The 16,275-nt window shown below is 49.3% G+C and overlaps 2 protein-coding genes across 2 annotated transcripts in view; one reads left to right on the plus strand and one right to left on the minus strand.

Moving 5' to 3' along the window:
- The window catches only part of ZBTB17 (zinc finger and BTB domain containing 17), a 32,826-nt gene extending 28,772 nt beyond the window's left edge, over window positions 1–4,054 (minus strand). Inside the window, exons 1-2 of the mRNA XM_043573847.1 lie at window positions 3,930–4,054; window positions 1,520–1,602 (exon numbers count right to left, since the gene is read on the minus strand). The gene's annotated coding sequence lies outside the window, so the exon portion shown is untranslated. The remainder of the gene's footprint in view (window positions 1–1,519; window positions 1,603–3,929) is intronic.
- Window positions 4,055–13,136: 9,082 nt separating this feature from the next.
- On the plus strand, window positions 13,137–16,046 carry LOC122479977 (steroid receptor associated and regulated protein). Its single transcript, XM_043573849.1, has 2 exons — window positions 13,137–13,551; window positions 15,202–16,046. The coding sequence occupies exons 1-2, from the start codon at window positions 13,470–13,472 to the stop codon at window positions 15,627–15,629; spliced, it is 510 nt and encodes a 169-aa protein (XP_043429784.1). The 5' UTR covers window positions 13,137–13,469; the 3' UTR covers window positions 15,630–16,046.
- Window positions 16,047–16,275: the final 229 nt, after the last annotated feature.

Genomic DNA, 16,275 nt, shown 5'->3' on the forward strand with positions numbered 1-16,275 from the left:
CGTGAGGTAGGAACGCATTGAGGTGCAGGATCCTAAGAAATCAACAGAGGAGGAGCTCTACCCTCAGCTGGGGTGGGTGACCGGGCAGGGCCCAGAGAAGGCTTCCCAGCAGCATTTGAGCTTATGGGAATTCAACAGGCAGAGGCAATCCTTCCCTTCCCAAAGGACCCCTCGCCAGACCATTCAGAGTACGGTCTCTGAGAATCCACAGATGGACCCCTTTAATCAGAGAGCTTGGCAGAACTCCCGGAGCAGTCGCTGATCCCCTCTGGACAATCGGGATAATTCCTGCCTTGAGCGAGGACACAACCCGGCTTCCCCACAGGGAATTCTCAAAACAATTCTGTGGTGTAGGTACTGTTATCCCTATCTGACAGAGGAGGAAACTGAGGCACAGCAGTGACATAACTGGCCCTCAGGATACAGAGCCACTAAACAGAGATTCACACCTAACACCAGAGTCCTCACCGCCTACGAGGGGAGCTTCACAAATGTCAATCCAAACACGTTGTTCAGTCTGATCTCCCCCCCCCCCCCCATCTCAGCAGAGCCTTCCACCATCAGTCATCCTCACACTTGGGAATAGACCCCCGTAGTGTTCCTTGTGTTGTATGGTGATCACCCACACGGCTAAGAGCTCCTTGCTCCCAGGATCCAGTCTTCCCTAGCTAGCACCTGGCATGGCGTCTGACCTGCTGGGCACAGGAAGCACTGAATGCATTAACAAGCCAGGACTCCCTGTGCCCAAGCATGTCAACCCACCTGAAGCCAGAGCAGTCTGCCTTGGGGAGAACGCCCAGCCCTCTGTCACCAATACAGGGGACGTTCCCTCAGGCTGGGCCCAAGCCCCAGGGTCAGCTATCCAGTCACACAGGGACCAAGCAGGCTCCCTTAGCCAGCTTTCCCTCCAGCTTTGGGACAGTCATGATTTGTTCTTTGGTGGTACACCAGATGCTTATGTTTGGGGACATGCTGTACAAGAATACAGATCTTTAAACATTAGAACCTTAAAAGGAATGAACATGTGCTCCCCACTCTGTGGGGCCAATAATGGCAGGGGCTGGAGCAGCCAGCTTGGACCAGGAGACGGAGATCTGGGTTTGAGCAAGGAGAGCCACATGATCACTAGAACCCCATTTCCGGATACTTCACAGAACAGAGCAGGATGCCCTACCAACTCTGGACTGCCTACTTCTAGATTATCGAGAGGAGAGGAGTAAATTTCGAGTTTGTTTCAGCCACTGTATTTTGGGATTGCTTGGCTGGAGCATGTTAGGCTGTATTTGATTAAAACAAGGTGTGAGCATTTGCCCAGTGATTAACCTAGTCTGGTCTTCGTTGGTAAACCACGAATAATGACAGCAACAATCTCCCAACCACATTCACGTACTGTCCTCACTGTATAGCTTGAAAGAAAAAGCTGCCTTGAAAGGGTGATTTGAATCGCGCTGAGCCTAGAGGAGAAGGACAAGCGAGCTGACCTTCTGGTTTGTTTCATCCTTGAGCATTACCGACATACCTCAGATTTCCAAGGAGCCCAGGCTACTCTTTTCTGACGGTTTGCGTAAACTCCAGCTTGGCTCTCCTCCTCCAGCTCATCACCTGAATCAAAGACACCCAAGCAGAAAATCGGATGAGAACCTGCAAGGCACCTGCTCCCTTAAAGCCGCCCTTTTTCACTCATCCATGAAACACAGGCAAATTCAGAGCCCCGCACAAAGTCAGTCCTCAGTACAAGTTCGTTTGGATCACTATCGGCCTGCTGCGTGCCGGACCCTGTGCCGGCCACCCGGGACACAAAGATGAGTAAACCCTCTCCCAGCCCTCACACACCCCTGCTTACCAGAAAGACATAACACAATGCTGAAAAGCAAGAGCGACAAGGCTGTGCCCAAGTTACCTCATTGCTACAGCATTAGCATCCCTCCCGGGGGGTCTCAGACACTCTTGCTTTCCCATGAAATATACCCTTGCCCTAGGTGAGCACACCCACTCCCACAACCTTAGTGACTTTTTTTTTTTTTTTAAAGAAACTAGACAGATTTATTTTTTTTTCCAACATTTTTTATTTTATTTTTGGGACACAGAGAGACAGCATGAACGGGGGAGGGGCAGAGAGAGAGAGAGGGAGACACAGAATCGGAAACAGGCTCCAGGCTCCGAGCCATCAGCCCAGAGCCCGACACGGGGCTCGAACTCACGGACCGCAAGATCGTGACCTGGCTGAAGTCGGACGTTCAACCGACTGCGCCACCCAGGCGCCCCTGTGACTTTTGATGGAGGACGACTTCTAGCTCGCCACTGTATAGTCCCACCTGACTGCTCCACAGGCACCTGCTTTCAACGTGTTCAAAACTAAACGTATCTTCCCTTCTCACAGCTACTCCCCGTCCTGTTCCCTATCACACTGAGTGGCACCACCACCTGTGGGTCACAAGTGTGAGGTCAGTCCCGACACCTCTCTGCCCCTAGGAGCCACAGACACAAATACGTGATTCTGATACTGCCCTGAAGGAAGAAGAGCATAAAAGTTCTCCTTGCTCATCTACGTAACCACCGAGTTTTGCCAGTTCTCCAAAACCTCTCTCCCCACCCTCTGCCTCTAACCTAACTCAAGACCACCCTCATTTCTCACCTGGATTCTTCTAGCAGCCTCTTAACGGGTCTCCAGGCCTGCTCCCTTTAACGCCTCCTCCACATAAACAGGTGATACTTCTAATCCACACATCTGATTCTTAAATGGCTTTCCATTAACCTAAAACTTAAAAGCCCTTAACTAGGTTCACAAGGTCCCACAGGACCAGACCACAGCCTGCTTCTTTAGTCCTACCTCTTGTCTCTGTCTCTAGGGCAGAGAACTCAATTCAGTTATGCCAGTAGCCCCTAAACTTTCTCACAAACTCCCGTCTTCAGGTGAGAGTCCTCCCCCCTTTTCTTGCGTCCGTTAGGTCTCAGCCTCCTGGGGAGAGAAAGCCTCCCCGGGTCCACCTAGACCGAGTGAGGTGCCTCTACTCTGTTTCCCGAGCAAGGAGAACTTTTACGCTTTTCTTCCTTCAGGGCAGTTTCAGAACCACGTATTTATGTCCACGGCTCCCACATGAGTCTCTGAGCTCTGGGGGATGACCACGAAACGAACAGTCACAGCAACACACACACACACAGCATTTACGTTATGCTAGGAAGGGTTCTCCACACCTTGCACCTATTACCTTATTTAATCTTTAGAACAACCTTAGGGGGCAGGTTTTATTACCATCTCTGCTTTAAGGATGAGGAAACCGGGACAGACAGCGAGAACCTCACGTGTTTCAGGACACAGCCGGCAAGCACCGAGTCCGGATCCAAACCCCGGCTGCCTGGCTCCACAGTTCACACTTTCAACCACTCCACCAGGGTCAAGTCTGTCTGGTGCACTCGCTCTAGCCTCCCAACCTATCAGGCGCCTAGCCGCCGCGGGTGGAAGGAAGGAATGAATGAAATAATCCTGTACAGGGGCAGTGTGGACCTCCCACTCTGCCAGCACCTCCCGGTCCGGCAAGCCCGTGCCCTCCTGCCCCCGACGCGCCGACGCGAGCTGCCCCGACACCGCGCCACGCTGCGGCCGCAGAACGACCACCCGCCACGGCGCGCGAGGTCAAGGGACGGTGACAGCCGGGCGGCGGGGGCGGAGATGCTACCAGCCGGGGTGTCACCCAAGCCGGGAGGCGATTCGCGCTCCCTCGCGGGAACTGCCGGTCCGCTCGCCCCCTCAGCGCTCGCTCGCCTGGCGGCTGCCCCGCGGGGTCACCCCCCAATCCCGGTTCCCTTCCCATTCCACTTCCCTCCCCTCCCCCACACAACCGTCCCCGGCGTCCCGCTGCGCCCCATCCTTCACCGCCTCCGCCCGGCTCCCGGGACTCCCCGGGCCCCGGGCGTCTGCTGGCCCTCACCTGCCATGTCCCGGACCCCACCGTAGAGGGAGGTGCATCACGGCCGCGAGAAGGCCGGGGACGGCACTTCAGAGCAGACAAAGGGCGCCGCCATGTCAGAGTCGGGCGGAACCGACCTCGCCGGCTTCCCGGCTGCAACTTCCGGCGCATGCGCAGCGCCCGCGCCGCCCGAGGACCGCGGACAGGCGCATGCGCCTGCCTGCTCAGAAGTTCTGTATTACACAGTACTTGGGCACTTAGAATTGTCCTCATTGTAACCCTTCCTTGGTTTTCTGTTCCAACCATAACAGTAGCAGCTTCTCCGCGTTCAGCGCTTGCTGTGTGCCAGGCACTGTTAAGCGCTTTACGCGCATGATCTCCTTAAATCTTCTCACTAACCGTGGGGTTAGGCTTTTTTTCTCCCCCTTTTGAAGAAGAGAAAACGGAGGCCCCGGAAGGTTGAACGAATTGCCCAGTGTCACGTATCTTACAGGTGGTGGAGCAGAGATGTGAACCAGTTGTGTGGCTCCGAAGCAGCAGATCCCCATTTATGTTTTTTCTACCTTCTGAGCCAATCATTACCCCGTTCTCTATTTAGGGCAGAGCCAGGATTAGCCTGGGTGTGAATGAGGGTGCTAGAAACAAACAAAAAAAAGTGTCTGCAGACGTGAACAGTCCTTCTCTGGCCTCTTTCCGACTTTAAAGCACCTCTAGGCCATTGACTTCTCTATTTCCTCACAGTTCGCGGGCTCTCTCCTTTCTTCCCTTCTGATCCTGTTGATTTCCCGTGAATGTTAACCACACTCGTGTCACCATCCTGAACGCCTTTGCTCCCTTGTCTTTTTGTCGTATGGGTTTTGATGAGGTTTTGGGGTGATGGTGGGGTGGTCCGGAGCCAACAGCCAAGAAAAGAATTCTTGAAGACATCTTTGGTGCAAACAGGTGATTTTATTAAAACACGGGGACTGGACCCGTGGGCAGGAAGAGCTGCACCGGGGTCCTGACGGGTAACTCATTATATACGCTCAGGTGGGGGGGGGGGGGGGGCGGTCAGGGATAGAGTGAGTCCCTAAGGTATTTTTGTGAGCAAGTTTTCCGGGACCTTGAGGGGCTAGCTGTTGCTAGGGAAATGCCATTTATTACCATTTAATAAAACCTTAGTCGTGAGACCCTTCAGATGTATATCAGGGGGCCATAAGCTTGGAGTAGGATTGCCAGCATGTATCTTGGAGCAGTTGAGATAAAGGAAGTAGACTTACAGGATCCTGAAGGTTGGGATGATGTTAAGATTCTCTTTTGCCCCTAGCAAAGTGTCATCATCCAGGCAGCTGGGATCCTAGAGGGAGGTCACTGTGCTTGTTTCAAGGACTTGTCAGTGGGCTATAGGCCTATTAAATTAGGAATTTGATTTTTCACTTGCCTTAGTTTCCCACATCACCATGACAAGCACTTGAACTGCTTTCCTTTGTTTTTGGATAGCCAGGAGTGTCCCAGAAACATCACACATGTTCAACCGGGGTGGGCGTGGGGGGTGCTGTTAGCCTGTACTTTGCCCTCAGCTTGCCCCACACTCCCTCATCAGGTTTGCTAAGCTTTCCAACCCTCAGTAAATCCAGCTGCTCCTTTACTCTTTGATTGCACCCACAGCCAAGCACAGCTGGAGGAAGTACCCAAGGGGACAGACTGTTACCCACAAATTCATGATGGCTAGCCTGAAAAGGAGCTTCAGCAAACATGGGTCAGCCAAGTCACCGCTCCTCCCTTCACAACAACTAGGAAAACCAAAAGGACTCAGTAGCAGGTTGACTTCACTCTTTCTTTTAAAGAAAATCATAGCAAATCTGATAGGACGCCTCTTGTGCTCCCAATACGAAGGACACAGACCTACCTCTGTGTCCATCTGTGCTGGGTATAGTCCACCCACTCCTTCCAGAATCGAAAAAGTTCAAATACCATTTCCCACACCCAGTTGCAGTTAGAATTCCAGATACAGATGAGTTCTGCAAGTTGGTAAGAACTGTCCTACCGACGTTAGCTCATGGCGGCTGGCAAGCAAGGTCAGGCACGTGTGAGGGTCTTCAACAGTGCATGGTGGCCAGTCTCCAGCTCCACTAGTGTTCAGAAGCCACCTGTGAGATGGTGGCAGCCAAACTCAGCATTCCAGCGCCCGGGGAACCAGCTTCTAGTCCCAGATCTAGATCCGTGGATTCCTGCTGGTGATCTGTTGAATGCAATAATCTCAGTGGTGGCTTCTTGATTCCTCACTTTCCTGACTGTGACAGAAGCAAAAGCGTCTGACTGGTGAGTTCCATGGTGTTCTGAGAGCCATTACTAGGGGACCGCTCTAGAGACCATTCTTTCAGCCCCTCCAATAATGTTATAAACACTTAATTTTCTGTATTGAATCCCTTTTAGGTTAAAGGAAGACTAGAGACAACATGAGGGATCCTTGTAGTGATGGAAATGTTGGGCACCTTGACTGCATCCATGTAAATATCCTGGTCGAGATAGTGTTCTATGGTTTCGCAAGATGTTAGCGTGGGGGTAACTGGGTAAAGGAGGAGGTGGTGGCATTGCTCTGTATTGTTTCTTAAGATTGCGTGTGAACCTACATTCTTTTTGTTTTGTTTTTTCAAAATAAAAAGTTTAAAGAGAAAGCCCAGCAAGGTTTCTATTTCTGCAGGAAACTGACCCCCAAGGGGTCAGGGCATTAGATTTGAAGGTGATGCAAATCTAGCCTATTTTGTGCAGGGGAAAAAATAGTTACAGAAGTTATCACTTATCACAATAAGTATTGTTGCCTGGGGGAAAGTGCCTAATAAAGACATGCTTTGGTAGGTGGAGTAGTTATTGCAATTGAACATTATGGGGAAAATGAGGATAATGAGGACTCGTGGGTAGGTTGGCTATTCATAATTTCACTGAAGACTTTCAAAAAAAAAAAAAAAATTAGGGTTTAAATTCTCAGCTCAAGACAGGACCAGAGAAGCAAGGGCCATTCGTGACTACTCTAAACATGTGATCTCCTCTCTTGTAGCCACAGGGCGTATGCAACCAAAAATTCGAGCTGATCCTGTAGGTTGCTGAATTGTAATATAATTGCAATAAAGTTGTATTCACAGCCTGGCCGAGTGCATTGAATGGGAACAAGTGGCAGTTAGGAGTCAAGATAGGGGTGTTGGGGTGGATACAGGTGACTAAATGCCCCGCCTCTCCAAATTCAAAATTCAATGAAACTCTTTTGCAGAGAGATGCAGCCCCTTCCTCCCATTGAATGAGACTAACCCTGCTTTCCCTGGGAAGCACGTACTGACCTTATCTGAGGAAGTTATTTTACAAAGAGAGGCTGATTCCTCTCCGAGATCACCATCCTTTATTTGTCCTCAGATCTGAGTCCAGTCCAGAGTGCCCCAGGGAACAAGCACATGGTCTGGGCAGAGAGGTGATGAAAGAGAAAAAGAAAGAAAGAAAGAAAGAGCAAACCTTAGCTAATAAATAAGCCGAAACCTAGAGACTGCCCATGAAATTTAGACATGCTAAGTCAGGGAGGAAGGAACATAGCATTAGATTTGGCCAAATTTATAAATATAAGTGCACACTGCAGACTTTTGAGTTTTACTGTCCCAGCCCTAACAGCTGAGAATGGTTCTAACGGCACCGTTGGTTGGTTGATTGAGATCTCGACCCAACCGTGGTCTTTATTAAGTGAAGCTGAGATGCCAGAAACTCCTTAGAATAATATCCAAGAAGGGATCGAAACATTTGGGCCAGGGGGCTGAGAGCAGGAGCTAAGGATACATTTGTTGATGGAATGAGTGAGGGCTTGTGACTTGCCTGGTTCCTCATTAGGGACAATTGTTTAGTCTATTAATAACTAAGGGACTCCCTCCACCCGGGGCTTCCCCCTCCACGGTCCCCTCCCTTTAGCTATCCGAAGGACACACGGGGCTCTTCGTCATCTCTGGAGTCTCCAACCAAAACCCCATCCACTCCCTACCCTAATGTCCTCCCAAAGCTCAATAATTGTTTACATGTGGGCCATTTCCCCACGAGGAGAACCTCAGTGGTTGACCAACACTTGTGGCTGTAAACTCGAAGGGCTGTAGACAAACTGACAAATGTCTGTTTATACAATTTCGTTGATCAGTCTGATCACACACAGGTTGAAAATCACAAGTTGAATAACAGTATATGAATTTGTAAGCACAATGAGTTTTTTTCTCTGCTTATTTGTCATGAAGCAGTTTTCTTAACACTTCACAGGCATCCTTGGCACACGTCCTTGACACACACGTTTTAATTCATCTCCATTTTGGAAATATTACAAAGTACCAGATACTTTGTACACGGTGGAGTGCGTGACCCTTAATCTCAGCATCGTGAGTTTGAGGCCCATGTTAGGTGTACAGCTTACTTTAAAAGGAAAAGAAAGGAAAAAGCAATAAAGTACTAGGTAAAATAATGAAATAAAATAACAGATCTAGAGAAAATATTATTTTCTATCTGCCCATCATCCAGATTCAACAGTTATTTTGCTATAGGTACCTAATATATCCTTCCTTTCCTTTTTTCTTTCTTTTTTAATCTCTGAAGTCTAATCTCTAGGGGCGCCTGGGTGGCTCAGTCGTTTAAACGTCCGACTCTTGATTTCAGCTCAAGTCATGATCTCATGGTTGGTGAGTTCAAGCCCCGTGACAGGCTCCACACTCAGAGCCTGCTTGGGATTCTCTCTCTCCCCGCCCCTTCTCTGCCCCTCTCTTCCTCTCTCTCTTTCTCTGAATAAATAAAATAAGATAAAGCAAACCCAGATATGTCATTCCATGCTTATATACTTCAGTGTGCAACTTTTTTTTTTTCAGTGCTTATTTATTTTTGAAAGAGAGAGAGAGAGACAGAGCATGAGCAGGGGAGGGGCAGAGAGAGAGGGAGACACAGAATCGGAAGCAGGCTCCAGGCTCTGAGCTGTCAGCACACAGCCCGACACAGGACTCGAACCCATGAACTTCGAGATCACGACCTGAGTGGAAGTCAGACACTTAATGGACTGAGCCACCCAGGCGCCCCTCAGTGTGCAACTCTTAAAAAATCATCTTACATTTCCACAATGTAAGGTTAAAAGAGGAAGAGGAAGAAGGAGGAGGAGGAGGAGGAGGAGGAGAAGAAAATTCTTTGGAAGCACGTCCCGTAGAAAGTCCCACATTCTGGATTTCTCCGTTTGCTTCCTTGTGCTGTCATCTGACTACCTCTTCTCTCCTCCTATTTCCTGTAAATTAGCTACAGAGGCCTGAGTAGATTTGGATACCACATTTTTAGTAAGAACATGTCCCTAGGTGCTGCTGACTGCTTCTCTTGAGTCCCATCAGAGACGCCTTCAGTGGTGCTAAGACCAGTGGCCCGTTTGGATGACAGCAGCTGGATTCCTTCTTTGGAAAGTTCCCCATCGACCTCCCATGTAACAGTTTCTTCATTCGAGTCAATGATTTCATTAGAGGTCATAAAATGATGCATTTCTGATGTTATCATTCTTTTCCACATTTACTAGCTGGATTCTTTTAAAGTTATTTATTTATGTAAGTAACTTCTACCCCCAATGTGGGGCTTAAACTCCTGAACTCAGGAACCGAGATCAAGAGTCACGTGCTCTTTCCTACTGAGCCACCGAGGTGCCCCAGCTGGAATTCTTTTGTAAACAAGAACTTTTCCCTCATCAACTAGGGCCAAAGTTACCTGGAAATATAGTTCATTCGGTGGGGTGCCTGGGTGGCTCAGTCGTTTAGGCGTCCAACTTTGGCTCAGGTCATGATCTTATGGTTCATGAGTTCGAGCTCTGCGTCGGGCTGACAGCTCAGAGCCTGGATCCTGCTTCGGATTCTGTCTCCTTCTCTCTCGTTCCCCACCTGCTTGCCCTCTGTCTCTCTCTCAAAAATAAAGAATAAAAAAATATATATAGTTCATTCAGAGAAGTAGGATAGAGCTCGTGTCCTTTTAAAAGAAATAATAACTTTATTGAGATTTAATTCATATACCATACAATTCACCTTCTGCAAGCGTATACTTCAGTGGTTTTTAGTATACTCACGGACTCATGCAACCATCACCACTGTCTAATTTCAGAACATTTTCATCACCCCCAAAAGAAACCCTTATACCCATTAGCAATCACTCTCCCCCGCCCCAGCTCCTTGGCAACCACTAATCTACTTTGTGTTGATGACCTTGCCTATTTAGGACATTTGATATAAATGGAATCAGACAGCATGTAGTTTCTTTCAAGGAGTTTTCAAGCTTCATCCCTGCTGTGGCAGGTATCATCACTTCACTCTTTTTTTTATAGTCAAATAATATTGCGTTGGGGCACGTGGGGGGCTCAGTCGGTTAAGTGCCCAGCTCTTGGTTTCAGCTCAGGTCATGATCTTGCGGTCGGTAGTGGGTTTGAGGCCCTCATCAGGGCTCACTGGAATGCTCTCACCCTTTCTCTCTGCTCCTCCCTCTCCCTCCCTCTCTCAAAAGAAAGAAAGAAACTTTAAAATAATGATAATAGGGGCGCCTGGGTGGCGCAGTCGGTTAAGCCTCCGACTTCAGCCAGGTCAGGATCTCGCGGTCCCTGAGTTCGAGCCCCGCGTCAGGCTCTGGGCTGATGGCTCGGAGCCTGGAGCCTGCTTCCGATTCTGCGTCTCCCTCTCTCTCTGCCCCTCCCTCGTTCATGCTCTGTCTCTCTCTGTCCAAAAATAAATAAACGTTGAAAAAAAAATTAAAAAAAAAAATAATGATAATAATAATAAATATTGTGTTGTATGAATATACCACACATGGTTTATCCATTCATCAGTTGATGGACATTTGAGCTGTTTCCTTCTTTGCTATTGTATATATTCTTACCTTCGCTGTTATAAATACTACTACTCTAAACATCTGCATACAAGTTTTTGTTTGGACATATGTTTTCACACTGCCAAATGGTTTTCTAAAATGACTACACCATTGGGGCGCCTGGGTGGCTTGTTTGGATAAGCTGGAAATATATTCCAGTCACTGTTCTGGTTCTTGGCCTTTGGAATTGCCCTAGTGAAAGAGAGCAAGAAAGGTGTCTTTTGTTATGTTAACAAAGTGACTTTTGGAAAGCCCCTAGGTCACTTAAGGGTGTGCCTGGTTGCCAGGGGAACCAATAATGTGATTAGAGTTGGAACTTCCAGCCCCACCCAGTGATCTCAGGAAGGGGAGAGGGGCTAGAGGTTGAGTTCTGTCACTAATGGCCAATGATTTAATCAATGACACCACTGTAACGATGCTCAAAAAAACAACAAAACAAAACAAAACAAAAAAAACCCCAAAACGCAAAAAACCCAAAAGGACAGGGTTCAGGGAGCTTTGGGGCTGGTGAACACATGGAGGAGATTCTGGGAAGAGTGGGGCACTCAGTTTTCCACGCCCCGCCTGTGCATTTCCTCCAGCTGGCTTCACCTGAGTTGTATCTTTTTATAATAAACTGGTAATCTAGTAAATAAAATGTTTCTCTGACTTCTGTGTGCAGCTCTAGCAAATAAATCCAACCCAAGGAGGGGGTTGTGGGAACCTCTGATCTATAAATCAGAAGCACAGATGGCAATGTGGAATTGCAATTGGCTTGAGCAGTGGGGGAAATTGGCAGTCACGTGAGACTGAGCTCTTAACCTGGGGGATCTGATGCTCTGTCCAGCAAGGTGGTGTCAGAATTGAGTTAATTGGTGGTGTGGGGGAAAAACCCACATCCATCAGAACTGATGTTAAAAGCGGAATACCCTTAATCACAAATGCAGAGTCCTTTTTGCTGTGCCAGCACACGTGGTCGCAGGTTCCAGGGACTAAGGCATGGATCCCTTTGCGGGGACCATTATTCTTACACCACACAGAGTTACTTGTGATGTACAGAAGTGATACTGTTTCCATTTAATGTAGCAATACTAATTTTCTTCTTAAAGTAGATTTCCAGTAAATGAGCAAACAGAAACAGACTCATAAATACAGAGAACAAACTGGTGCTTGTCAGAGGGGTGGACGTGGGGAATTAGCAAAATAAGTGAAGGGGATTAAGAGTTACAAACTTCCAGTTATAAAACAGGGCTGCCTGGCTGGCTCAGTCGGTAGAGCCTGCTACTCTTGATCTCAGGGTTGTGAATTTGAGCCCCGCATTGGGTGTAGAGATTTTAAAAAGTCAATTAAAAAAAATTATTTATGGGGCGCCTGGGTGGCTCAGTCGGTTAGGCGTCGTCGGGCTCTGGGCTGACAGCTCGGAGCCTGGAGCCTGCTTCGGATTCTGTGTCTCCCTCTCTCTCTGACCCTCCCCCACTCACACTCTGTCTCTGTCTGTCTCTCTCTCAAGAATAAACATTAAAAAATTTTTTTTATTAATTTATTTAAGTAATCTCTACACCGAACATGGGGCTCGAACTCACGACCCTGAGATCAAGAATCACACATTCTTCGGACTGAGGCAGTCAGGCACCTCTAAAAAATAAAATCTTTAATTAAAAAAAAAAAAAAAAGGAAGTACAAAAAACGATGAAAAGTATAGCATAGGGAATGTAGTTGATAATATTGTAATAGTTTTGTACGGTGACAGATGGACAGACGGTAAGTACATTTACCGTGGCGAGCATTTCTTGTTATGCGCAAATGTCAAATCACTGTGCCACAAATCTGAAACTAATATAATATTTTATGTCGGGGCGCCTGGGTGGCTCAGTCAGTTAAGTGTCCGAGTTCGGCTCAGGTCATGATCTCCCGGTTTGTGAGTTTGAGTCCCGCGTCGGGCTCTGTGCTGACAGCTCAGAGCCTGGAGCCAGCTTGGCTTGCGATTCTGTGTCTCCCTCTCTGTCTGTCCCTCCCCAGCCTCAAAAATAAACAAACATTAAATATATATATCTTGTAGGTCAACTATGCTTCCCTCGAAAAATAATAAAGTATATATATATATTTTTTTCAGTAAAAACAGCTGATTTAAAGGATGCTGTGGACTGAATGTGTCCTCCCCAAATTCATATTTTGAAACCTAATCCCAGTGTGATGGTATTAGGAGGTGGAGCCTTTGGGAGGTGATTAGATCACGAGGAGGAAGCCCTCAGGGTAGGATTAGTGTCCTGATAAAAGAGACCCCAGAGAGTACTTGTGTCTTTTCAGCCACCTGAAGACACCGTGGGGAAGACAGCATCTACGAACCAGTGAGTCCTCATCAAACACGAAATCTGTGGACATCTTGATTTTGGGCTTCCCAGCCTCTAAGATCGGGAGAAATACATGTTTCTTGTTTAACGCCGGACAGGCTAAGACAAAGGACGTGTGGGAAGCGGCTGGAGTTGAAAGACATAAGTATCTGTTTGGTAGAAAAGGCCAGCCTCCCAGCGACCCAACAGCAGTTCTGTTGACATAACCCTGTTGATCAAAGCGATCCCCTAGCTGCCCCAGGCCAGTTCCTGTAGCTCTTGGTGGAATTCACTCTGCAGATCCGGTCTTTGGGTGGGGAGCCTCATCCTGGAAGAGGCCGCCGAGAAGTGCTCCTCCATCCAGGCCCTGTGGAAAGAAGCAATGACCCCCTCAGAAGACCCCAGCGACCCAAAGGCCAGCCCCAAGGTCACGGGCCTGGAGACAGACGTGGAGACCAGTTCAGGTAAGCGATGGCGGAGGGGCGTCAGCACTTCCCAAAGACCAGCCAAGGGGGCCTGGGGAGGGCAGATACGCTCCCCAGAGCCGCCAGGATTCTCAAGCCATGGGTGGGCTTCATTTATTTCCTGTGCCAGCAAAGCTACCAGAACGTAAGCTTCCTTCTGAGCCTGTGTCGTGATGAAGGGCATACAGTTGAGAGGATGGCTTTATTTGCTGTTTCGGTAACTCCAAAGTTAATTGTTTAAGGGTACAGGCTTTAGGGGCGCCTGGGTGGCTCAGTCGGCTAAGGGTCTGACTTCGGCTCAGGTCATGATCTCGCGGTTTGTGGGTTCGAGCCCCACGTCGGGCTCTGTGCTGACAGCTCGAAGCCTGGAGCCCGCTTCGGATTCTGTCTCCCTCTCTCTCTCTCTGTCCCTCCCCCACTTGTGCTATGTCTCTGTCTCTCAAAAATAATTAATTGAAAAAATAAAAAAAAAAAAAGAAACAAGGAGTACAGGCTTTGGATTCAGAGAGAGCTGCTCTGGTACTTTCTTCGTTGATAAGTGGGCAGATTGGCTCAGGGCTTATCCTGGACCCGGGTGGGAAGGGTACCGAACAAAGATGGCAGGAATTCCTTCCCAGGCCCGACAGCACAGGTGCTCCTGGTGTGCTCTGAGGCTAAGGACAAGGTTGTGTTGGGAGGGGAGGACCAGCATTTGCACAAACCGGAGTCTCAGTTTTCCTCGTCTGCAAAAGGTGACAGGACCTTCCTCCTGTTTGAGGACCTCATTACTTAAACAGTGTGGTCTGTGGACCAGCAGCACCGGCATCCCCTGGGACCTGTTAAAAACTCAGAACCTGGGGGGCTGGGGGGCTCAGTCTGTTGAGCATCCGACTCTTAATTTCTGCTCACGTCTTGATCTCATGGTTCGTGAGTGAGTTCGAGTCCTGCTGTCAGGCTCTTCCCTGACAGCTTGGAGCCTGTTTGGGATTCTCTGTCTCGCTCTGGCTCTGCCCCGTCCCTGCTGTCTCTCTCTCTCTCAAAAATCTTCCCTGATGTCTCTCTCTCTCTCTCAAAAATAACTACATATAGGCACTTGGGTGGCTGAGTCGGTTAAGTGTCCAACATCAACTCTGGTCACGATCTTGCAGTTCGAGAGTTCGAGCCCCGCGTCAGGCTCCGCGCTGACAGCTCAGAGCCTGGAGCCTGCTTTGGATTCTGTGTCTCCTTCTCTCTCTGCCCCTCCCCTGCTCTCTCTCTCTCAAAATAAGTAAATAAATAAACATTGAAAACATTTTAAATAAAGAAAAAGAAATGTTTTTTTAATGCAGAACCTCACTCCTCCCCCTCACCCAGTGTATCAGAGTCGGTTACCAGGAGCCCTGATGCAATGGACTCTGCTCCAGCCACTCAGATGGCTGATAGGGGGAAAGCCAGGATTTAAACTCAGGTCTCCCTGGGGGCAGGAATCCAAGCTTTTAGACCCCATTCTCTTCCCGTCTTTGTGTGTCAGCCAACCTTTCAAGGGAAGGGTTGTTAAACCCTTTAAGGGAAGGGAAGGGAAGGGAAGGGAAGCCCTTTAAGGGAGGGCACCAGGGAACGAAAACCAAACCATGAATGGAAACCACACTCCGCTGTGCTAACACAGACCTTTGGTCTTTTCCCTCCTTCTAGGTGGGAAGCCGGGCTGCCATCAGAAGACCATCCCCCCCGCTCACCTGACTTTTGTCATTGACTGTGCTCGTGGCAGACAGATCTCCCTGATAGCACCCCCAGTGCTGCCCCGAGCCCCTGGTCCTAATCTAGGAACCGTCACCCCGCCAATGAAGACTTATATCTTGTTCTGTGGAGAAACCCAGCCCCACCTGACTCAGGAGGCCCCCCTGGGTAGGGGACGCCTTGCCCAGGCCAGGGGGGCCGTGCCACCCTGCAGAGGGACTGGGGCCCCAGATTCCTCCCCAGTCCGTCCACTGGTCCCGCAGGAGGCTCCTGAAGCCAAGGGAAGCCCCTTGAAGTCTGTGCCCTCGAGGTCTTCAGCTTGGGGAACTGTCATAGGCTCGCTCAAAGCCCTCTCCTCCTGTGTCTGTGGGCAGGCAGATTAATTGGAAGAGCCTGGCCATGGAGGAGGGGGTTGGCACACCAGGCTCGAGCCCGGGGATGGCAATTCCCAGAACCCAGCCCCCCTTCCCCAGCCAAGCAGAAGTCATGTGTGCCTGAGCCACGGAAGGGCATTGGGTCGACAAAGGACATCTGAAACAGCCACCAAGGACACACTCGAGGGTATCCACCTTCCTCCTTCCTATCTTTGCGAGCCTTTCAGCAGAAGCAAGATCAGGCACCTGCACATGGAAAGAGACCAGACCATTCATACAGCAAGTTGTAACGGAGCGGCTTCCGCGTCAGGCTCTGCAAAGCACTGGGGAAGATGACACAGCTTTCTTGGAGCTCCTCCTCCGGGTGGGGGAGAGGGAAAGGGCTAAATATGTAACGAAATAAAGATGATTTTGAATAGTGATGAACTAATGACTACGTAGGAAGGGAAATGGGGTGCTGGGATGGGAAGCCGTTGGGGCCAAAAGCTTTTCTGACCCCGCGAGTGGCAAAGTGTGATCTAAAAGATGAGAAGGAGGGGCGCCTGGGTGGCTCAGTCAGTTAAGCGTTTGACTTTGGCTCAGGTCGGGATCTCGCACTCTGTGAGTTCGAGCCCCGCGTCGGGCTCTGGGCTGACAGCTCAGAGCCTGGAGCCTG

This window comes from Prionailurus bengalensis, chromosome C1 (assembly GCF_016509475.1).
Source record: "Prionailurus bengalensis isolate Pbe53 chromosome C1, Fcat_Pben_1.1_paternal_pri, whole genome shotgun sequence".
NCBI lineage: Eukaryota > Metazoa > Chordata > Mammalia > Carnivora > Felidae > Prionailurus > Prionailurus bengalensis.

What these genes read in the sequence shown, in the direction of transcription:
- LOC122479977 (XM_043573849.1), top strand. Translation starts at nt 13,470, where the DNA reads ATGACCCCCTCAGAAGACCCCAGCGACCCAAAGGCCAGCCCCAAGGTC. An exon ending in AGACGTGGAGACCAGTTCAG is followed by an intron (nt 13,552 to 15,201) that starts GTAAGCGATGGC and finishes CCCTCCTTCTAG; the next exon opens with GTGGGAAGCCGGGCTGCCAT.